The 19,415-nt window shown below is 38.8% G+C and overlaps 1 protein-coding gene across 1 annotated transcript in view; it reads left to right on the top strand.

Moving 5' to 3' along the window:
* The window catches only part of DGKI (diacylglycerol kinase iota), a 415,071-nt gene that overhangs the window by 255,540 nt on the left and 140,116 nt on the right, over positions 1–19,415 (top strand). The window contains exons 18-20 of the mRNA XM_026511631.4: positions 3,433–3,506; positions 4,929–5,040; positions 14,675–14,874. Of these exons, the coding sequence (XP_026367416.3) occupies positions 3,433–3,506; positions 4,929–5,040; positions 14,675–14,874 (386 nt within the window). The remainder of the gene's footprint in view (positions 1–3,432; positions 3,507–4,928; positions 5,041–14,674; positions 14,875–19,415) is intronic.

The raw sequence follows: 19,415 nt of genomic DNA, 5'->3' as shown, positions 1-19,415 counted from the left end.
GCCACTGTGGAAAATAGTATGGGGATTCCTCAAAAATTTAAAAATAAAAATACTATACGATCCAGTAATTCCACTACTGGGTATTTACCCAAGGAAAATGAAAACTCAAAAAGATATATGTACCCCTATGTTTATTGCAGCATTATTTACAAGAGCCTAGATATGGAAGCAACCCATGTGTGCATCAATAAATGAATGGATAAAGAGGATGGGATGTGTGTGTGTGTGTGTGTGTGTGTGTGTGTGTGTGTGTGTGTGTGTGTGTAGATAGATACAAATAGTTTTGGAGACAAATGATGACTTCACTGGATAAGCACTGAGTAATGCACAGGGATGTTGAATCATCATGTTGTACATCTGAAACTAATAACACTGTATGTGAATTATACTTTAATAAGAAAAATTTGTAATCACCAACTAGTAAAGCACGTGTGAGACATCAGTCTCTTGACTCAGTTGAAAGAAGAGACAGAGGCCATTACCACTGGTATCAATAACCCTTGGCCTTACTTTCAGGAGGTCAGTTCTCATGCAATAGCAGTGAAAACAAGCATCTTTCAGTAGTAGAGATTCTTGAAAGTAGAAGTACTGCTTTTTAAAGCTGGAGGCAAGAAAGACAGTGGTCCACTGAACTACGAAGATCTTTTATTGATAAAATTATGGTTATTAAATTTAAGTAACAGCAGCCTCCCTGTTCCTTCAGCTGCTGGCAACCCAACCAAAAATAAACTTGCCCTACTTTTCCAGTATTTTTCATATTGAGAGAAATGGCCACGGGTCAACGCCATATTGAGTGGCGTTTACTGTTCACTTCAGCTGCAGTGAAATTAAACTCTGTATACTCCCTAACCACTAGACAGTTTGTCTCCCATGTCTAGCAGTCCCCCTAATGAAGAATATCTCACTCATGGGTGCCTATATAGCGGGATTAAAAGAAGCTTGCAAAGAGGCCAAAATGGCAGCCGGATAACTAGGAAAGATTTGGTATCAACCAATACAGGCAAGACTCCAGGTGAATTAGTTTGTGTCATCCTATCTTTTTTGTGAGGAGAAAAAAAAGAAAACATTAGTAACAAAATCTAAACAATCGGGATTCATTCCTACCTTTATGAGGTATATGGCTTTGGGGGTATCATGTAACCTACCAGAAGAGTTTACTTTCCTCGTTTTAAAGCAGGCATAATAACACACGTCTTTGAAACAACTACTGACCATTGCGATGTGTCATACAGGGACACAGGATATTTCTATAAGGACATCACTGTATGTTTTTTGAGTGAGAGATGGAAAGGATAGATTAGCTAGAGAGATTCAATGTATAGGTAACAACAGACCATCTCATTTTTGCCACAGGGTGAAGTCAGTGTTTCTGAGGTAGTAGTTAGTCTCTCACATAAATGTAGTTTGTATGACTACTGCATCAAAAAAGCATAGGATAATAACAAAATCCTATGTATAGCATTATTTGTTCTCCTTCCCATGTTTTCTTCTTCTTATGATTTATCAATATGTGAGCTTGTGTATAGGAACATTTTATGTGCAGATATTTTCCTTTATGTGTTTGAAATAGGAGGAAGGTTGAAAGCTGCTGTTCTTTTTTCCCCCAGATTTTATTTATTTATGTGGGAGAGAGAGAGAGAGCATGAGCTGAGGGGAGGAGGGAGAAGCAGGCTCCCAGCTGAGCAGGGAGCCTAACTCAGGGCTCCATCCCAGGACCCTGAGATCATGACCTGAGCCAGAGGCAGAAGCTTAACCAACTGAGCTGCCCAGGTGCTGTTCTAAAGACATACACAACTTAAAGGCAGTAATATGTAAGAAAACTTTGTGAAGCATGATACATGGTAAATTGTACTTTTCTATAATTTGATACATTCCCAGAATCACTGACATGTTTCCTAGGAAGAAAAAGTATGAAGGGCACGTATTGCATGGCGCACTAGGTGTTATACGCAAGTAATGAATCATGGAACTTTACATCGAAAACTAGGGATGTACTGTATGGTGACTAACATAATATAATAAAAAATTATTATAAAAAAAAGAAAATTTAAAAAGATTTCTGTTCTAAATACAATAATTTTATAGTTTTTTTTCTGTAAGGTAAACAATTCTGCTTTGTATGCTATTAATGTATCACATCCTATTTTTAAAGTTTTAGTTACTTTCAGCACTCAGTTTTGATAATTTAAGATATTTTCCTTGGTATAGTCATCTAACAACTCATTCCAAGCGCTTTAATCAGGAGACTGCAATGTTTTCTTTGTGTCTGAGGATATTGTAAAAACACCTTCAATCAATATCTAGAATTTGATTCCCTTCTAAGTAATATTTTAAAATATTTTGTTTATTTAGGACTAAAATATTTCCTGGAAACAATTTTTGGAGCATGCTCATGAAACTTAGGCTGCATTAGGATGAGCTGGGAAAACAATGAGATGATCATGCTAATAGAAGCACTGTTGTTAGACTGGACACTCTTTTTAAAGAAGTCTTCAAAAATTCACAGGGGACTTGGGAATGCATTACTCCGCTCTCCAAAAGAGAAGATAATGGGGAATTCTGTGGTGAGGGTTTGGGGAGAGCAAATACAAAAGTACACCTTTGACACTGAGAAGTCTATAGTCGTGACTAGAGTTTTCTTCTTTTGACTTTTGTCACCAGTGGGAAATGAGGAAGGGAAATGAAAGCCTTTTCTTTGATTAGTCAGAGGATGCTCAAGGGAAGGGCTAACTGGTGAGGGAAGCTCAGAGCAGAGGTATTGAGGCCAAGCCAGCCTGAAGCCCTTGAGACGCCCAGGGTCACGTCCAGGTCCAGGAAAGCAGTTTATCTCAGAAGACCAGTCTAAGTCTGTAAGACATTAAATGTGTAAGAGCAAATCCCTAATGGAGATACCACTGATTTATAATAGTTTTTTAAAAGCTTGCAGTATATATTCCTTTTAAACAGTTTTCAAAATGTTATGTTTGGTGTTTTCAAAATAAAAATTGATTGCAGAAAGCAAATAACTATCCTGGATAACTGGGGGAGATCACTACTGCCTGAACTTGAGGTTGCCTTTTTATTCCTTTAAATGTTCATAAATCTTTTAAGGTTGACGCTACAAAAGTCAAAATATCTACTATTCCAAGGTTAGGAATGATGGTAATTCCTTTGCTTATGAAGCCAGAGAAAAATTATTTTGGGCAAATAGCATCTTTGTTTTTATACCAAAACTAAACCATGCTCTGAACCCTAGGTCTGCCAAAGTTATAATCAGAATACTTATTCAGTCATAGTAACAGGCATTCACTCAAGCAGAGTTGAGGGCAAGGGGAAGACCATGATATATAATGTATATTATATACACATATACGTGTGTGTATACATAATGTATAATATATATATTAGACTTGTGACTCCTTCAAAACCCTTTTTCTGCTTTGATTGTTGCAGTGTGATGGAACAGATCTTACTCCAAAGATTCAGGAACTGAAGTTCCAGTGTATAGTATTTTTAAATATACCCAGGTAAGCTCTGTTCATCCTTTTTCTCTGGTTTGATGCAAACTCTGTTTGACTTCAGGCTTTCGGTTTTCATCACAGAAAATGTCCAGGGTACAAACGGTGAAAGTAAGTTATCTTACTGGCTCATTCGGGGTTTCCAGGTCTGATCATTTTGTTCTCCTCCTCGGTTGGTTTAGTGTTCTCTGCGGTGGGTGGCTTTTTTTATGAGACGTGGCATGCATGGTGTACACTTACCCATTGTTAAGAAACCCAGGCACCCCTATTTACTGGAACATTTTAATATAATTCCCTCTCCCTCCCAAGAATAATAGACTTGAATAAATCCCTGTTCTCAGTTTCCCAAAAGCTGTTAGGAAACCATCCAACCTGATTTTAGCATGGAACTCACTCAAAATTGTTGCTAGATGATTGCTTTGAAAAATAGGATCAATTAGAGTAGCTTTTTCTAGCCAGGATGTCAACTCTCTTTGGTGCTATTATATACCTCAGGAGAAAGGGATATTTAAGATTAACTAGACTCAAAATAAGCACATTATCTCAGTGGTACAAAATTAGAGTCTACGCTCCCAAGCCAAGATTCTGGAGGGGATGCATCTATGACCCTTTGTTATTTGCAGACCACACAACTCAAGACACAAAATCTGCAAATAAATTCTATTTAGACTGAATTTAATTGAAATGAGAATTGTATGTAAATCTATGGCTAGGAAAACACAGTCTCCTGATTACTTTTGGCAGTGCTCAGTATAGTCACCTACAATCCTATCTAGAAGGATATTCACCTTCATTAATTCCATAAAAGACCTAGATTCTCAGGAAGCATTATTTTCTCAGGAAACATTCGCTTCTTAATATTTTTTCCTCTGTTTTTCTTCTTGGTCCCTCTCTCACCATTCCTCTTCCAATTTCCTTTATTTCCCCTTCCTTTCCTTCATCTCTTATGTTTTCCTCATACCTTTCTCACTCTTCCTCAGCTACCTTTCTCTGCTTACCTTCCCAGTGGTTATTTATTATCTTAGTTATGCATGTAATGACCACTGTGTACCCAGAGCTGTTTCCTGGCCCTTTTCTGTTGGCATCTAATGTCTTCCTCCAAGACCAAGTTCTGGAACTGCCCATGTGTAACTCACAGCATATCATAGAAAACAGACATGATGGATCACCAAGTGAGAAATCTTAATAAATAATGAGTTAGGAGATAGTTGGGCACCATGAGACGCTTTTGTTATAAAATCGTGACCCATTTTCACAGATGGATATTTGGAAACGATAAGTCTATTTTCTTTTCTATTGGAAGGTATGCACCGAGAACAGAAAACTGTTCGTAGGTGAGATACACATTGGATCTCACTGTAAGGTCATACCTCATAACAATCGTGAGAATGATGGAATAAATTTAATTCTGTTTTTCATCTTATCTTGCAGATATTGTGCAGGCACAATGCCCTGGGGGAACCCAGGAGATCACCATGATTTTGAACCTCAGCGCCATGATGATGGTTATATTGAAGTCATTGGATTCACTATGGCCTCTTTGGTGAGCGATGCAATATTTTATTGAAATGAATTTTAGTTCCAGACTTTATTCACCTCATAGATTTTTGGGTTTTGGCCTTTAATTTTCTCTCCTACTTTACCAATTTATAAACTTTATGCAGTATAGAATTGCTTGGGGAAAACAGCAGAAGATAATTCTTTACATCACCAAGGAAATTGATGCACAATTGTTTGAATTTCAAAAATAAATATTATTTGTTAATTTTCCTGATTAATTTTCCAGCAGAACGAAATGCAACATTTTAATGGAAATTAAGGAGCATTATGCCCCAGACATATCTCAGCCTTAATGCAGAAACCTTGCCGTTTGATACCTTTTTGTTGCACTGAGGACCTACCTTTGTTTAGGTAGAAAGAAAGATGGTCCTTCTCATTCTTCTTTATCTTGCCTGCTTAAGAATGAGGTAGATATCTCCATTATCACAAAATTCCTGAATAAAGAAAGACATCATTACTGCGACAATGATGAATATTCATTTGCTACAGTGTTGAGATCACCTTTGCATTTTAATTGTGTTTGCTTGCGTTAAATTGTGAATTATAGTGTAAGGGGAATTTCAAGCAGGTTTTAGCTATGTATTCAACTTATTATTGAATGATGTGGAAACCAATTAAAACTTATACTTATCTTATCTGGTGTAAATCAGGCCACACTATCAGTTTATAAAACAAATTAAAAAATTGAAATCTTCTCCTTGCCACCCACGGTTAGCACTTAGTTTGTGCTATACCTTATGCTTGAAGGTGAGAAGGTTGTATTTCTTTCTCTAACCAAGACAAAACGGCTCTCTTCGTCACTCATCTTGTGGGTTCCTGCTGACTTTTCCTCAATCACCTCAGGTTACTGACATCAGACAGAATAGCCTCTTATGATTGTGGCAAGAATGTTGATCACCCGAGATGCTGTTGCTGCTCACGAAATCTGCCCTCTCTGGGATGAAATGATTGTTAAGTGTCAAAGATTAGTCTGGGGTTGGTCTAATTTTCGGGGTCGTAGCTCACGTACAGCTCTTTCTCTCCAAAGGTCTGTATGCTAATCACAGGCAGAGACTCAGCTGAGAGCAAATGTAGGAACAAATTCAAGAAGGATGTGTGCAAGGAAGAATTCTTGAAAGCAACAAAAAAGGCTCAAATCTGACCACATGTGTTTTATTCATTCATTTATTCATGGATTCAGTGAACATTTATTGAATGTTTACCAATGTGCCAGAGCTTCCTACTCCTGATTGTGTAACAGAAGGCTGTCAGGGAATGTGGAAGAGAAGATGATCCTTCTCCTAGACTTGAGGATGGCTGGGGGCGGGGGGGGGGGGGCAAAGAGAATATTAGATACTTCCCCATCGATCGTAGGCTCAAAATCAAAATGTAGGCCTGCAAGATTGAGTTTCTCTCTGAGTCTCTAGCCTTTCCACTGCCCTCTTTGCTTTCTAGCTCAAGTAGCCTCTCAAGTCAAGCTTAGCTTTGAACGTCTCTTGCTGCTTTTGCACCACAGGACCATTGCACATGCTTTTTCTCTATAAAATATTCTTTAACTCTCCATCTTCTATAACTTCTCAGCCCATATCTATGTCAGGTTCTTTTTATAGTCTTGCTTGGGTTATTTTTGTTTACAATTGCATGGTGTCTGGACAGGAAAGAGATAGCAGACTGACACTGGGTAACTAGAGGAGAGTTTGTGGAGGGATTCTACAAATAGTGAGCTAGGTTTGTGAGAGGGAACGATGGATGGTGGCGTATTCCTAAGCTGAAGGTGCAAAGGTAAGGAAGCAGTCACCTGCACCAGAAGAAGGACTGTTTGGGAAGGACCACACGATAGGAGTAGCGTTTGGTAGGTGGAAACAGTGAGCCAGTGCCAACCTGGCAAGGAGGGAGCCAGAGCCCTAGATATGGTGGCCTTACTCTTCGTGGCCCTGTAGATCTTCTGCTGGTACCTCCCTCTGGAGAAGTTTAACCAGAAGCCAGGCGACAGGGCAGCTACTGATACAGTTTAAGTGGGTCAGGCTCACAGGGCAAGAAGGAGGGCAGGAAGGGCAGAATGCCAGCCAGGAGTGGGAGGTGGTGGGTATCCATCACCCCAGTGTGTGTCTTCCACACAGCAGAGAGACTGATGCCTGTAGTTGGCATGAGCAAATATGGCAGAGTGAATGAATTTTGCCAGGAGAAGAAGAGTAGGATTTGGCATTCTGTAGAAAGAGAAATTTACATACACTCAGAAGTATGAGGGATCCTAGTCCTCTGTGGGAACTAGAATTCATTTTATGGAGGTTAAAAGTGAGGGTGGTAGGCAAGGACCAGATCATGGAGTGATTCCAGGATTCATCTAGAGGTTTTGACTTTATTCCAAGGTCGCTGGGGGATTAGTAAAGTGTGCTTTCAAGTAAGTATTTATTATGAGGAAAGTCCAGTATAAAAATAGACAAAATAAAATATTGAACCCTCACATGCCATCACCTAGCTTCCATAATGTTCAACTCATGGGGAATCTTCTATCTGTCCCCAGCTATGACAGCCTCCCTTATATTAATGTGAAGCACATCTCAGGCATTGTATCAGTTACTTATAAATATTTCTGAATGTGTTTTTAAAAGATAAGACTTCTTTTATGAACACAACTATATACTTTATATCTGAAAAAATTAAGACAGTAGAATCTGAATATTACTATTTACTGAATGTTCAAATTTCCAGTTGTCTTGCAAATGTCCCTTGTTTTCTTATGCCTTGCAAGTTTGCACCAGGATCCAAGTAAAATTTATTCATTGTAATTGATAGGTATGACTCTTATGTATCTATAAGTTCCTTCCCATCTCTTTACTTTCTTCTTTTATTTATTGAAGAAACCAGGCTATTCATCCTGTAAAGTTTCCCTGAGTTTGAATTGGGCTGATAATATTCCTGAGGTGTCAGTTACCGTGCTCTTCTCTCTTGTGTTTCCTTTATTTATTTATTTTTAAAGATTTTATTTATTTATTTGACAGAGATAGAGACAGCCAGTGAGAGAGGGAACACAAGCAGGGGGAGTGGGAGAGGAAGAAGCAGGCTCATAGCAGAGGAGCCTGATGTGGGGCTCGATCCCGTAACGCCGGGATCACGCCCTGAGCTGAAGGCAGACGCTTAAGGACTGAGCCACCCAGGCGCCCCACTCTTGTGTTTCCTTTAAGTTGATAGTCGGATGTAGATGCATCACTTCCATCCCCCACCCCCCAAATCTACTTTGTGGGAAGTGCTTTCTTCTTCCAAAAGAGAATAGGTAATATCTAGTTGTTTCCCTTTTTTGACTGATAGTCCTTGATGAGCATTGTCTGGATCCAGCAATCATTAGGTGCTGGCAGAGTAGTGATCTTCTAATTCTGTCCTTCTTCATTGATTAACTGGACTATTTCTATATTTTAGTTTCACCTATTATTTGGCTACTTGGTTACATAACTGGTGTAGGAAAAGCAGGATAACAGATTCTTTTTATTTATGTTTTCAGAATAAGCAATTCACTATCATCTTCTGATGGTGACTGTTGTTTTAAATGGATTTGAGTTTTTTGGACACTTGCCATTCCAAGTTTGGGTCTATGTACCCTCCCCTCAAATCTGGGTAGGCTTACAAATACTTGGTAAGTCAGGTACAGTGGAAGTCATCCTAGGTAACTTGGGGTGCTGAATCATGAAAGGCCATGCAGCGTATGGGAAATACAGGTCATACTGATGGTCTCTAATTAATAGGAATTTTATAAATTCCAGGTGATATTTGCAATTTAAAATGTCTCCCTGCTTTCATTCATTTAATGTCAGTCATAAGTGTTTATTGAACATTTATTGAATCCACAAATACTTATTGAATTCATAAATGACACTCTGTACATAAAACAGTTATGAAATGGACCCAAAGACAAGCCCTGTCCTCAGGGTGCCCACAGTTCAGTGTTATGGGGGGACACGAAAAACACATGCAATTGTGGTCTGATGTCATAAATTCTAGGAGAAAGGCATGTGTGGAGATAGGAAGAAGAATTGACACCAAACAGTGTTTATAAAATGGGGAAATCAGCAAAAATTGCACAGAGGAGGCAGGAGTGCCTACAGATGAGATTGCGAGCCTCCATTCTGTGGGAGAATTCGCTTGAGAGAGCATGGCATCCTAGAGCTCTCGTGGTGGCTCAGTGATGACACATACGGTGAAGAAAGACACTGGTGTGGAGAAAAGAATAGGACAGGAGCACAAGCAGGAAGGTTGGGAGAGATGGAATGAGACAGAATCAGATTTGTGGTTTAGAAAACTTGCCTGGCTGTCTGGGTGGAAGGTGACCGGAATCCTGCTGGAGGCAGAGAGATAAAGCAAGATGTTGGTACTGAAGTCCAGGTGCAGAAACGAGGAGGCCTGGAATCCCAGGAAGAAAGTGGTAATGAAGGTGGGGGAATAGGCAACTTCAAGAGTTATTCAGACACAGTGACTTATTGTGAAGGGTGAAAAAGGAGTATACATGAATCCTGGCTGGCTAGCCCAGGCCATTAGGTAAATGATGAATACATTAGAGGTGTGGAGAATATAAAAGAAAGATAATATTGCCAAGAAATGCATTGTGTGGTTTGTTTTTTTTTTTACCATATTTAAAATTTTTAATTCCAGTCTAGTTAACATATAGTGTTGCGTTAGTTTCAGGTGAACAATATAGTCATTTAACAGTTCTATGTATTATGCAGTGTTCAATTTTGTTTTATGTAAGTTAAATTTGAAACCCCTGTAAGACATCTAAGGACATAGAGGCAATTTGAAATACATATTTAGAGCTCACATCATTCTATTGGGAGAGAAGGTTTTGGGGGGTCTACCAGATCTCTCTCTCTCCCATCCCATCATTGGTAAGAAAAGGAGAAGAATAGTTGATGGAAGCTGGCAAAGAGAAAATCGAATACTAAAATTATGCCAGTTATTTTTTTCTCTTTATATGATATGCATCATGTAAAAATGCATAGTAGCTAGCATCAAATGTGTGATTGGATCTCAGATTCTAGTGACTTTAGATTGCTTCCAAGATTAAAAAAATTCTACTTCAAGAAAGCAGAGTTAAATGTAGTATATACTGCACAGTTTTGAACATCCTATGCTCTCTAAGGAATATGGGCATATGTTTCTCTATTTTCATACACATCTTACCTGACTGCTCATATAACAGTACACTATTGTTCTAGAAGAAAGAATTTCATTTCCAGGACTTGGGTTTCATGGTTCTTGAAACGATTATGCTGATTATGTTTCTAAGAACATAAATTATTTGAAAACAACATCTGTGTAAGATGATTGCATAAACAGAAGAGTGTGGTTATTTGGGTATATGTATGTATTTTTGTGTATCTAAAATATTCGGAGTGGCTCTTGAAGAGACAATCAAATAGAATTACTGGATGGGAAAAGACATTGCTTCTTTTAGACTCTTTATCTTGTGATTGCAAGTTTCAAAACAGTAGTCTTCAATTCGTTTTCCTGGTTGAAATGCATTCCTACAAATTAAGATGATTCTTCGTTGGGTGCTTGGTAAACTGATTACCTTTTTTCTTCTTTTAAGATTTTATTTGTTTATTTGAGAGAGAGAGAAAGAGCACGTGAGTGAGTGGGGTGAGGGGCAGAGGGGGAGGGAGAGGAAGAAGGATAGAGAATCTGAAGCAGATTCCCTGCTGAGTGCCAGCCCCACAGGGGCTGGATCTCACCATCATGAGATCATGACCTGAGCCGAAACCAAGAATCAGACACTTAACCAACTGAGCCATCCAGGCGCCCCCTGATTACTTTTTTGGATTCTATGCAGACCATAATCAGACACTGTAATTTGTATTTATTTCTGCCACGATTTTTTGCCTTGATGGTTTTGAAGGCCTTTTCATGTTGAGTCTGTTTCTAAGTAATCTAAAACTCTTTAAGACAGTCCAAAGCATTATACAGATTGAGGCATTAGGTCACCAAATTTGCTGTGCAATTTGAAATCCAAAGATTTCAGTCTCCTAAACTATAAAGAAAGAAGAGCCCACTTTCTTTTTGTTAATTGAAATTAAAATATGTAAGCTCTTTTACATTTACGAATTAGAAAAGCTGAAAAATCACATGGAGAAAAATGTCTCTCCATGAGAAAAATCACGCGGAGAAATTCCCAGGGCTGAAGTATTACACATACCAGAGTGTATATTCTGTATTTTTTTTAGGAAAAATATTAAATGTGTGCTTATTTTGATAATACACATAAGAACCGAAAGTAAAAATATCAGTCATAGTTACATGATCTGTAACTATTTATATTTTGTTGTGTTTTCTTCCAATTGCTTTTTTCTGTTTTTAAACATAGGAAATCATATTATTATAAGAAAAACCCATAGCACAAATGGCTGACTGCTCTTTCATATATAAATATCTCAATTTATATAATAATTATTCCCTTATGAAAAGCTTTCTTTATGAAATGTTGAGATTTTTGGATGTTTGGTGGTATAAATAATCCTGTAATAATTGCCCGTAAACCTCTGTTCACATTTCAGAATACTTTCTGATGACGTATCCCCACAGAAGAAATTACTGTCAGTGACATAAATATTTTAAAGCCTCTAAATAACAGTTGTAAAACTGCTTTCTAGAAATTTTGTTCTGTTTACTTGCCCAACAGCAATGTACATGAATACCTGTTAAGAAGTAATATCCCACAGGTGCTGGAAATGTGTTCACAGATAGAAACAAAAAGCTATTATAATATTGCACCTGATGAAACAGAAGGAGAGATGAGAATAAAATGTCATCCCTGGAAAGAAAGCAAGCAATCATGTGTTTTGTCCATCCCATTATGTTCTCTTAAACAGCAAAAAATGAGAGTAAGGACACATTGTTGTTTAACTTCACTGTTACCTTGTGTGGTTTTTTGTTTTTTTGAAGTGTGTTTTTTTTTGTATATTTTAATAGGCTGTTTATCTTTAATTGTTGAATTTCAGGAGTTATTTATTTATTCTGAATACAAGTCTTTTGACAGATATATTTAGTGCAAATATATTCTCCGTCTATTCTGATCTTTTTATTTTCTTAATGTTTATTTTGACAAGCAGAACTTTAAACATTCTTCTGAATTCCAATTCTAGGAGGTAGGCTTATTTCATGTGAGGGCTTTCTGTGCCCTCCTGAAGAAACCTTGCTTATTCCAAGAAAGGTTGGGAAAATATTCTCCTTTGTTTGATTTTTGAAGACTTATAGTTTTAGCTTTTGTGTCTAAGTATGTAATTCAGCCCAAATTAATTTACGTGGATTGTGTAAAGTACGTGTCAAGGTTCATTTTTAAAATATATATTTATCCAATTTTTTCCCAGCATTATTTGTTGAGTAGACTTTGGCATAGAATTATCTTAGTGCCTTTGCCCTTCGATTGCATGTAGTTCTATTTCTGGACTCTCTCCTGTTTCATTGATGTATTTCTTCCTCCTCATAGCAGTACCACACTCTTTTGATTACTACAGCTTCATATTAAGTCTTCAAACTGGTAATATGAATCATTCCACTTTGCTGGGCCTATTCCCTGATCCTTTGTTGCTCGGCTGCAAGTTGTTCTTGGCTGTACTGAAATGATCACTTAAGTCAATTAGATTAGAGCCACTATCTCATCTCCAGAACTTTTCTGATATATTTCCCTTGCCTTCAAGTACTTCTCAGCTGAGAACTCTATCCCTTCATTCACTCTTCTGGAAATGCGATTTCTTCTTCTCCCCAAGGCTACCCTTGACTAGGCCTAATCACAAATAAAAATGCAGAACCCACCAGGTGAGAACTTCTTCCTTTGAGTTTAACAGAATTGAAAACTGTTTTAAATACTTCCCAACCCCTTGGTATGAGAAGGGATGCACAGTGCTATAGAGCCCTCTTAAGTTATCTTCTCAGCCTCAAAGATACACCAGCAGCAATACCACAGACATGTAAACAGCTGTCCATGGCAGTCCCATTGGCATTTCAAAATCCATCCAAGATCACTGCGCAGCCACAAGAGGAATTACGGTAAATAGCTTTTCAGGATAAAGCTATTATTGTTAGCATAGCCGCATTATTTTTGGAACAAGTTAGAATAAAGGTAATTTTTAAAACATTTATTGGAAATACTTATTTTTCATCACTCAGGGTGGTCTAGGCTTAACCACAAATATCCCCAAGATTTGCTGGAGGGAATCATTTACAGGTAATAATATGGTGGTTTATTAGTGACAGACGTTTAGTCATCTGTTCAATCTAGCATCTATTACTCTTGTGAAAATTTCAAACATTGCCTTTCCGATAGCATGGGCCCTGATAGGAAAATGAAGACATCCCCTGAACTCAGCACACCCACTGCCATTTACTGCCCCGTTGCCCAGCCCTCAACAGCTTCCCTTCATGTCACAGGTGTGGCTTGAAATCTTCTGTCTTTCCACACGATACTCCTCCCCGTGATATTTGTCTCCATCTTCCTCCAAGCCTCATCCCCTTTCTTACTCCTCAAGCCCTTCTTTTACTTGCTGTCAGGTGGGAATGACAGACAGCCTTGGGTTGGTGGGAGCGAAGAAGAAAACATAACATACTTAGAAACAAATTTAGCAAAGGATATGCAAGAACCTAAAAGTCACGCTGACACTATGAAACTATAAAACTTTGCTAAGAGAAATGAAAGAACAGCTAACTAGAGAAAGATAAATTGATAGATTGAAACATTCAATACTGTATGATTTTCCTTCATCCCTAAAAGGTAAATGATACAACTACGTAATAACATACACAACATAAAAATATATAGTATATAATTTAATATATATAAATGTATATGTGTGCATATACATATATTTTTTTAACTAATGCAGGAAAGTTATGTTAATTTGTTGTCCTTAATAACAGGCTTTTCATGTTAGATTGACTTTCCATTCTGTGGCCACCACGGTGAACTGAGCTCTGTGTTTGATTTTAATTCTCAAGGCTGTTTTACTTTTCGTAATGTTTGTAATTGAGTAATTCATATTATTTTACATTTCATTGATCTTATACAGATTAGAAGTAGCTTGAGGAGGTTTTTGGTAAAAAGAAAAAACCTGCCCAAGTTTGAAAGTTAACCAAGAGTGGGCTGCCTATTTAAATATGAATATATTTAATATATGATATATAGTTACATATTATAGCATATAACATATGTATGTATACATATATATGTTATGCAACTATATCTTCATATTTAAATAATATATAATATATATTTATATTTGAATTAGTATAAAAGCTGTCTTAAACTATGCTTTATGTCTTTTATAGTCTTTTTTCTCCTTATATTGGTTATTCAATGGGCATAGATAGCACAAGGAACAACTTCTGTATTAAAGTAATGTGATTAAATTAAGACTGCAAATACATAACACTGAAAATGGCTGTCGAGAATTTTTGGTCAAGCTCATCAAAGTTGAGAAATTTTAGTTTATGTTTGTTAAGGTGATTTATCCAAGGTTTCCCATTCTACTCCTGGCTAGCAAGTTTCACTATGTTTATCAAAGGCCTTTTGGTTATTCAGGGTGGACTTGGGGGTGCTAGATTTCCTGACTCTGAAGAACTAACTTCCAGACTCCTTTTGACTCTTGAATTCACAGGCTGCCCTGCAAGTTGGGGGCCATGGGGAAAGGCTACACCAGTGTCGGGAGGTCATGCTGCTCACTTACAAGTCCATCCCCATGCAAGTGGATGGGGAGCCCTGTAGGTTGGCCCCTGCTATGATTCGGATCTCCTTGAGGAATCAAGCCAACATGGTACAGAAGAGCAAGAGGAGAACATCTATGCCTTTACTCAATGAGTGAGTCTGCCCCTTGCCTACCTTTGCGAACACAAAGACCATGAAGAGAACGCCAAGCATGTGCATGGTCTAGGGGCCTTACCGTGTTGAGAAAGGAACAAGGTCCAAGAGACAGCAGTTCCTTGGTCTCTTTGACATATTTTTCTTCATATTTATTACACAGTGACCATATTCTTTTTTTTAGAAATAACTACTGTATGGTATACGAGATAGATAACTCTTCTTCATTGACCACTTTGGTATATATTTATTGGGAACAACAGAAAATCATGAAGAGTGATTCTAGGGTCATAAAATGCATCAAGATAAATATGTTCTGTTTTAAGAAGGCTTGCTGTTGGCCTCCTTTTTACCCAGGTCACTTGGAGAGTGTTGTTTTCCCCAGCAGCAGGAGGTTGGCAGAGCTGGATGTTTCGAGCTCGCCTCTCTCCACGTTGCATCCCCTTCTGCGTGTTAGTGAGTTATCACTTTCCTGATGCCCCCATCTTGGGGTCCCAGGGACTCTGGTGCTTCAACTCAGTTTTATCATTCTGAGTGGCATCCTGTTGTCTAGATATAACCTAACTCATTATTCAATACCTAAATATAATGTAACCCTCTTGCAACCCTTTCTTTTCTTAGGTGTTTTGATGAACTGATTTGAGATAAGGAGATAATAACTAGATATTTAGAGTATATATTCATCTCATAGCACCCCTTTATCTAATTTTTTTAATAGAGATGTCTATCTAGGGTTGGAGAAGGCTGGAGATTGGGACCTCTTTTTGAGTATCTTCTATATATAATGCCCATATGCCTAGTCTAACTCAAGGGAGGGCCATTTCTGGGCTCAGGCTTGGGTCATTATTCTGGCACAGTGAGCGACCCTCCAAGGTGCTACTCCTATTTGTGGCCTGTGGTGCATGGTTATTGATATGTCCTGAATGGCTGGCTTCCGGCAGCACATGTGAAGCAGGGCATGCTTTGCCACGTATCTATGGAGTCACTGTGACAATCTACGAAGTGCCTAGAATAAACGAGTGACACAGGTGCCATAGCTCACTGCCAGAACCTAACTTCACCTTGTTTCTGAGACGGCATATGTTGAGGAATAGCATTAGGGCTCTTAAAGTGTTTGCATTTTGGCATCTGCTGCTAAGTCTGAAGCTGGCGTGAGAGATACTCTCTCCTCTGCTTCCTCCTTTCCCAGAACCTCTCTGGACATCAGAGTCACTCAGCACTTTCCCCAGATCATTATCCAGACAGCTTGTTCAGCTATATGCCTTATTTTGTTTACATTTTACAGCTAGTGAAACTCCTAGCTCATTCCCAATGGTTTTCTTTTCTCCTTGCCTTTAGCTTCTATTAGGCTGAATAGACAACTGACAAGTTCATATGACAAAAAGGTAGGATGTCAACAACAGTATATGGTTGACCATATGCTCTCTAGAAATGTTAGCGTTAATCCATGAACCGCTGGTCAGGGAGAAAGCTCTGAAATACTAAATGAAAAGCCATTTTGGAGATAGTATGTCAGCAAGGCTGTTAATAGTTAAGAAGCTATAAAACTAAAAGTTCTTAATATCTACAGGCAAAGACCTCCCGTCCTTCTGCCTGGTGGTGCTGTATTTAATAACCTTATCAGACACGAAATTGTTTCCAGGTGCTTAGTTTCAACAGCTCTTGCCCTTGGAACTGAGAAAGAATTTGTATTTGTTCAGCAACTGTATAGTTAAGAATTCATTTGGGCTTTCTTCCCATATAAAAACAAATATAAATAGTTGTTTTCTTTTTGTACTTAGACTACATATGACAGATGACACAACGGCATAGATTTAGCTGCAGGGTGTTCGAGAAACAGTCTCAACTCAAAAATAGTTCCTTCCCGCCAGGGGGCAGTGGTGTGTCCACCTAAGCCTCCTCTGGCCTCAGGGAACCTCGATAATAACATGCTTTTCAGTACCAAAAAGAACACTTGTAAAACTTAACAAAGATATATATTACTACTGATGACGAATAACTATCAAAACACTGTATTTTGTAGAAAATCAGTAGAGAGAGCACATTTTCGAAGGAAAACCAAACACCTACTGATCTTGTCAAGTGTGTTCACTAAACCCCGATTGCTCTCCCTGACTACTCTTGTTCGTCCTCTGCAGTTCGATTCCTTCTTTCTATTTTACTAGCAATTCTTGTTTTGAAATCTGACTTCTACTGGGCTTCCAGGTGGAGTTTCCAGTTTGAGGGCTGCCTGGCCATTAAGACCTTTCTACAAGTTTTCTTCAACCTTCGAAGTCCTCTAGGCTTTTCTGTTTCGGCCACGATTGTGCCAAGTGGACTTCTGCAGCCAAGGCAGAGAGATAATTGAAAGATATTTCTTTATTTCCTTCCTTCCTTCCTTCCTTCCTTCCTTCCTTCCTTCCTTCCTTCCTTCCCTGTTTTCTTCTTTCTCTCTCTCTCATCCATCCTTGTTTTCTGCGACTGTTACTTCTGTTCCATTTGCCTGTCTTCTTTCAGAAGAAAGAGAACTGGTTTAAAATGTATGGAGAATTCATTTAGAAACCTCTGTGTGTGGTGCGGATTGGGGGCCTGGGGAGGTAGGCAGTTAACTGTGAATAGTTGAGCATCAAGTCCTGTTGTTCCCTAAACAACTGGCTTCGTTTTCCACTTGAGCAATGGTGTTCCTCACAGGTTTACCTTTCTCTGGGAGATCACATCTGTACCCCAGATTTCATCTGTGACTGATAAGAGAATAAATTTCACATCTCTGTCTCCTATCCAGGCATTCCTTCTAAAGCCAGAGACTCATACGCATCTCTCTCAGCTGACATCTTTACCTGGGTATCCCCTAGCAACCTCCAAGACTGCAGGCCAAAACTGGGCTTGTTAACTATGCTCTCTTTGCTTTCTCTGCTCATCAGCCAGTGAGCCCTCTTCATTCACATTTCTCTACATGGAACCATCTACCCATTTACCATGTCCCTGCCATGGAGTCCTCACAGTCACCTGCACTGTTACACACCCCTACACACCCCACGTGGCCTCGGAGGCCTACCTTCTATTTACTTCCCATGTCTTTTTTTTTTGGGGGGGGGGTAAAAGATAGATTTATTTATTTATTTCAGAAAAGGGAGGGAGAGAATCTTCAAGCAGACTCCTTGCTGAGTGTGGGGCTCGGCATGTGGCTTGATCCCATGACCCTGAGATGATGGCCTGAGCTGAACCCAAGAGTCAGACGCTCAACCATCTGAGCCTCCAGGCACCTCTATTCCCCATGTCTTTAACTCACACCACCTACCCCCTCTGCTTGTTCAAAGGCCATCTAGATCACCTCACCACAGCATCGCTAAACTATGCTTGTGATTCCTTACTTCTGGTGCCCTTCACACAATGCGTTTTCCAATAGACTAGTTAGATGGATCTTTCTAGAAATGTTAAACTTATCTTCCTTAGCTTTGCAGGCCTTTTGACCATCGCCATCATCGTCCCGTTCCCATGCTCCAGAGGTCATTGCTCATCTGGAGCAGTGGCCTGACTCATGCATCCTCGTACTTTTGCACTTCTCTTGCTCTTCTTGCACTGCCTTCCTGCCTGCCTTTTTGTCAGTTAACTCTTGTTCAAGTTCAAGACTCCATTGAAATATCACTTTCCCTAAGAATCCTTTTTTATCTACTTCTAGCCGCTAGATACTCCTGTTAGTGTTCTAGGTTACATTCATCACACCATTTATCAAGAACAATATAGTTCTTGGTTTACTTGTCTCTCTTCCCAGCTTAGAGTTTTCCTCTTAGGGGGTCCTCAGTGCCCACCAGTATGTCTGAGACATGATTATGTGTTGAATATGCGGCTTGCACACAGATCAGATCTATAATCCTGTATCTGTTAACATTGCTCTGAGATTGCATCTAAAATAACATAGATCTAAAATCCATGAATATAAAAGTAATAGAAGTATGTCTTGATAATACTTCATATGAATAAATGGAAGATACGTACTTAAGAATTTCAAGATAGGGTTCACATGTATTGGAGAGGTGGGGGAATTCCCATGAGAAATGGTTAAATAGTACGCCTTCATGATGCCACTAGATCTTCATTTATACAAAAAAATAAAATTATTTCCAAAAAATACTTCTTGGTCTATAATCCGATTTGCTATTACTATATAGAAACTGAAGGGCTAGACCCATCGTGTTCGGTGGAGCCCCAACCCCACTGCGACAGGAGCATATCTCATTTTATCATGGCTTATGAATCTATCCAAAATAAGAACTATAATAAATATCATCTGCCCCGAAAGTAATAGAAGAGATTTATCTAGGTTCATATTCATGTACTAGTAACGTGGTACCCAGATAAATTTGATGACGCCATTCAAAAGGCACCTTTGAAAGAGATCAGAAATTTAAAATTTCTCAGGTGGTTAGGGAGATCTTAAGCTAGCTGAAATCCTGAGCTCACTGGTAATTGAGACTACACTGTGAAAGGCAGTCATATACAGGGGCAAGATTTCTAGTTGGCAAACTTTGAATTGGGCAACTCGACTGATTGGATCCCATCAT

This window comes from Ursus arctos, unplaced genomic scaffold, assembly GCF_023065955.2.
Source record: "Ursus arctos isolate Adak ecotype North America unplaced genomic scaffold, UrsArc2.0 scaffold_3, whole genome shotgun sequence".
In the NCBI taxonomy this organism is placed as follows: Eukaryota; Metazoa; Chordata; class Mammalia; order Carnivora; family Ursidae; genus Ursus; species Ursus arctos.
The sequence above is the reverse complement of the archived record's forward strand: the minus strand, read 5'-3'. Positions and strand labels throughout refer to the sequence as shown.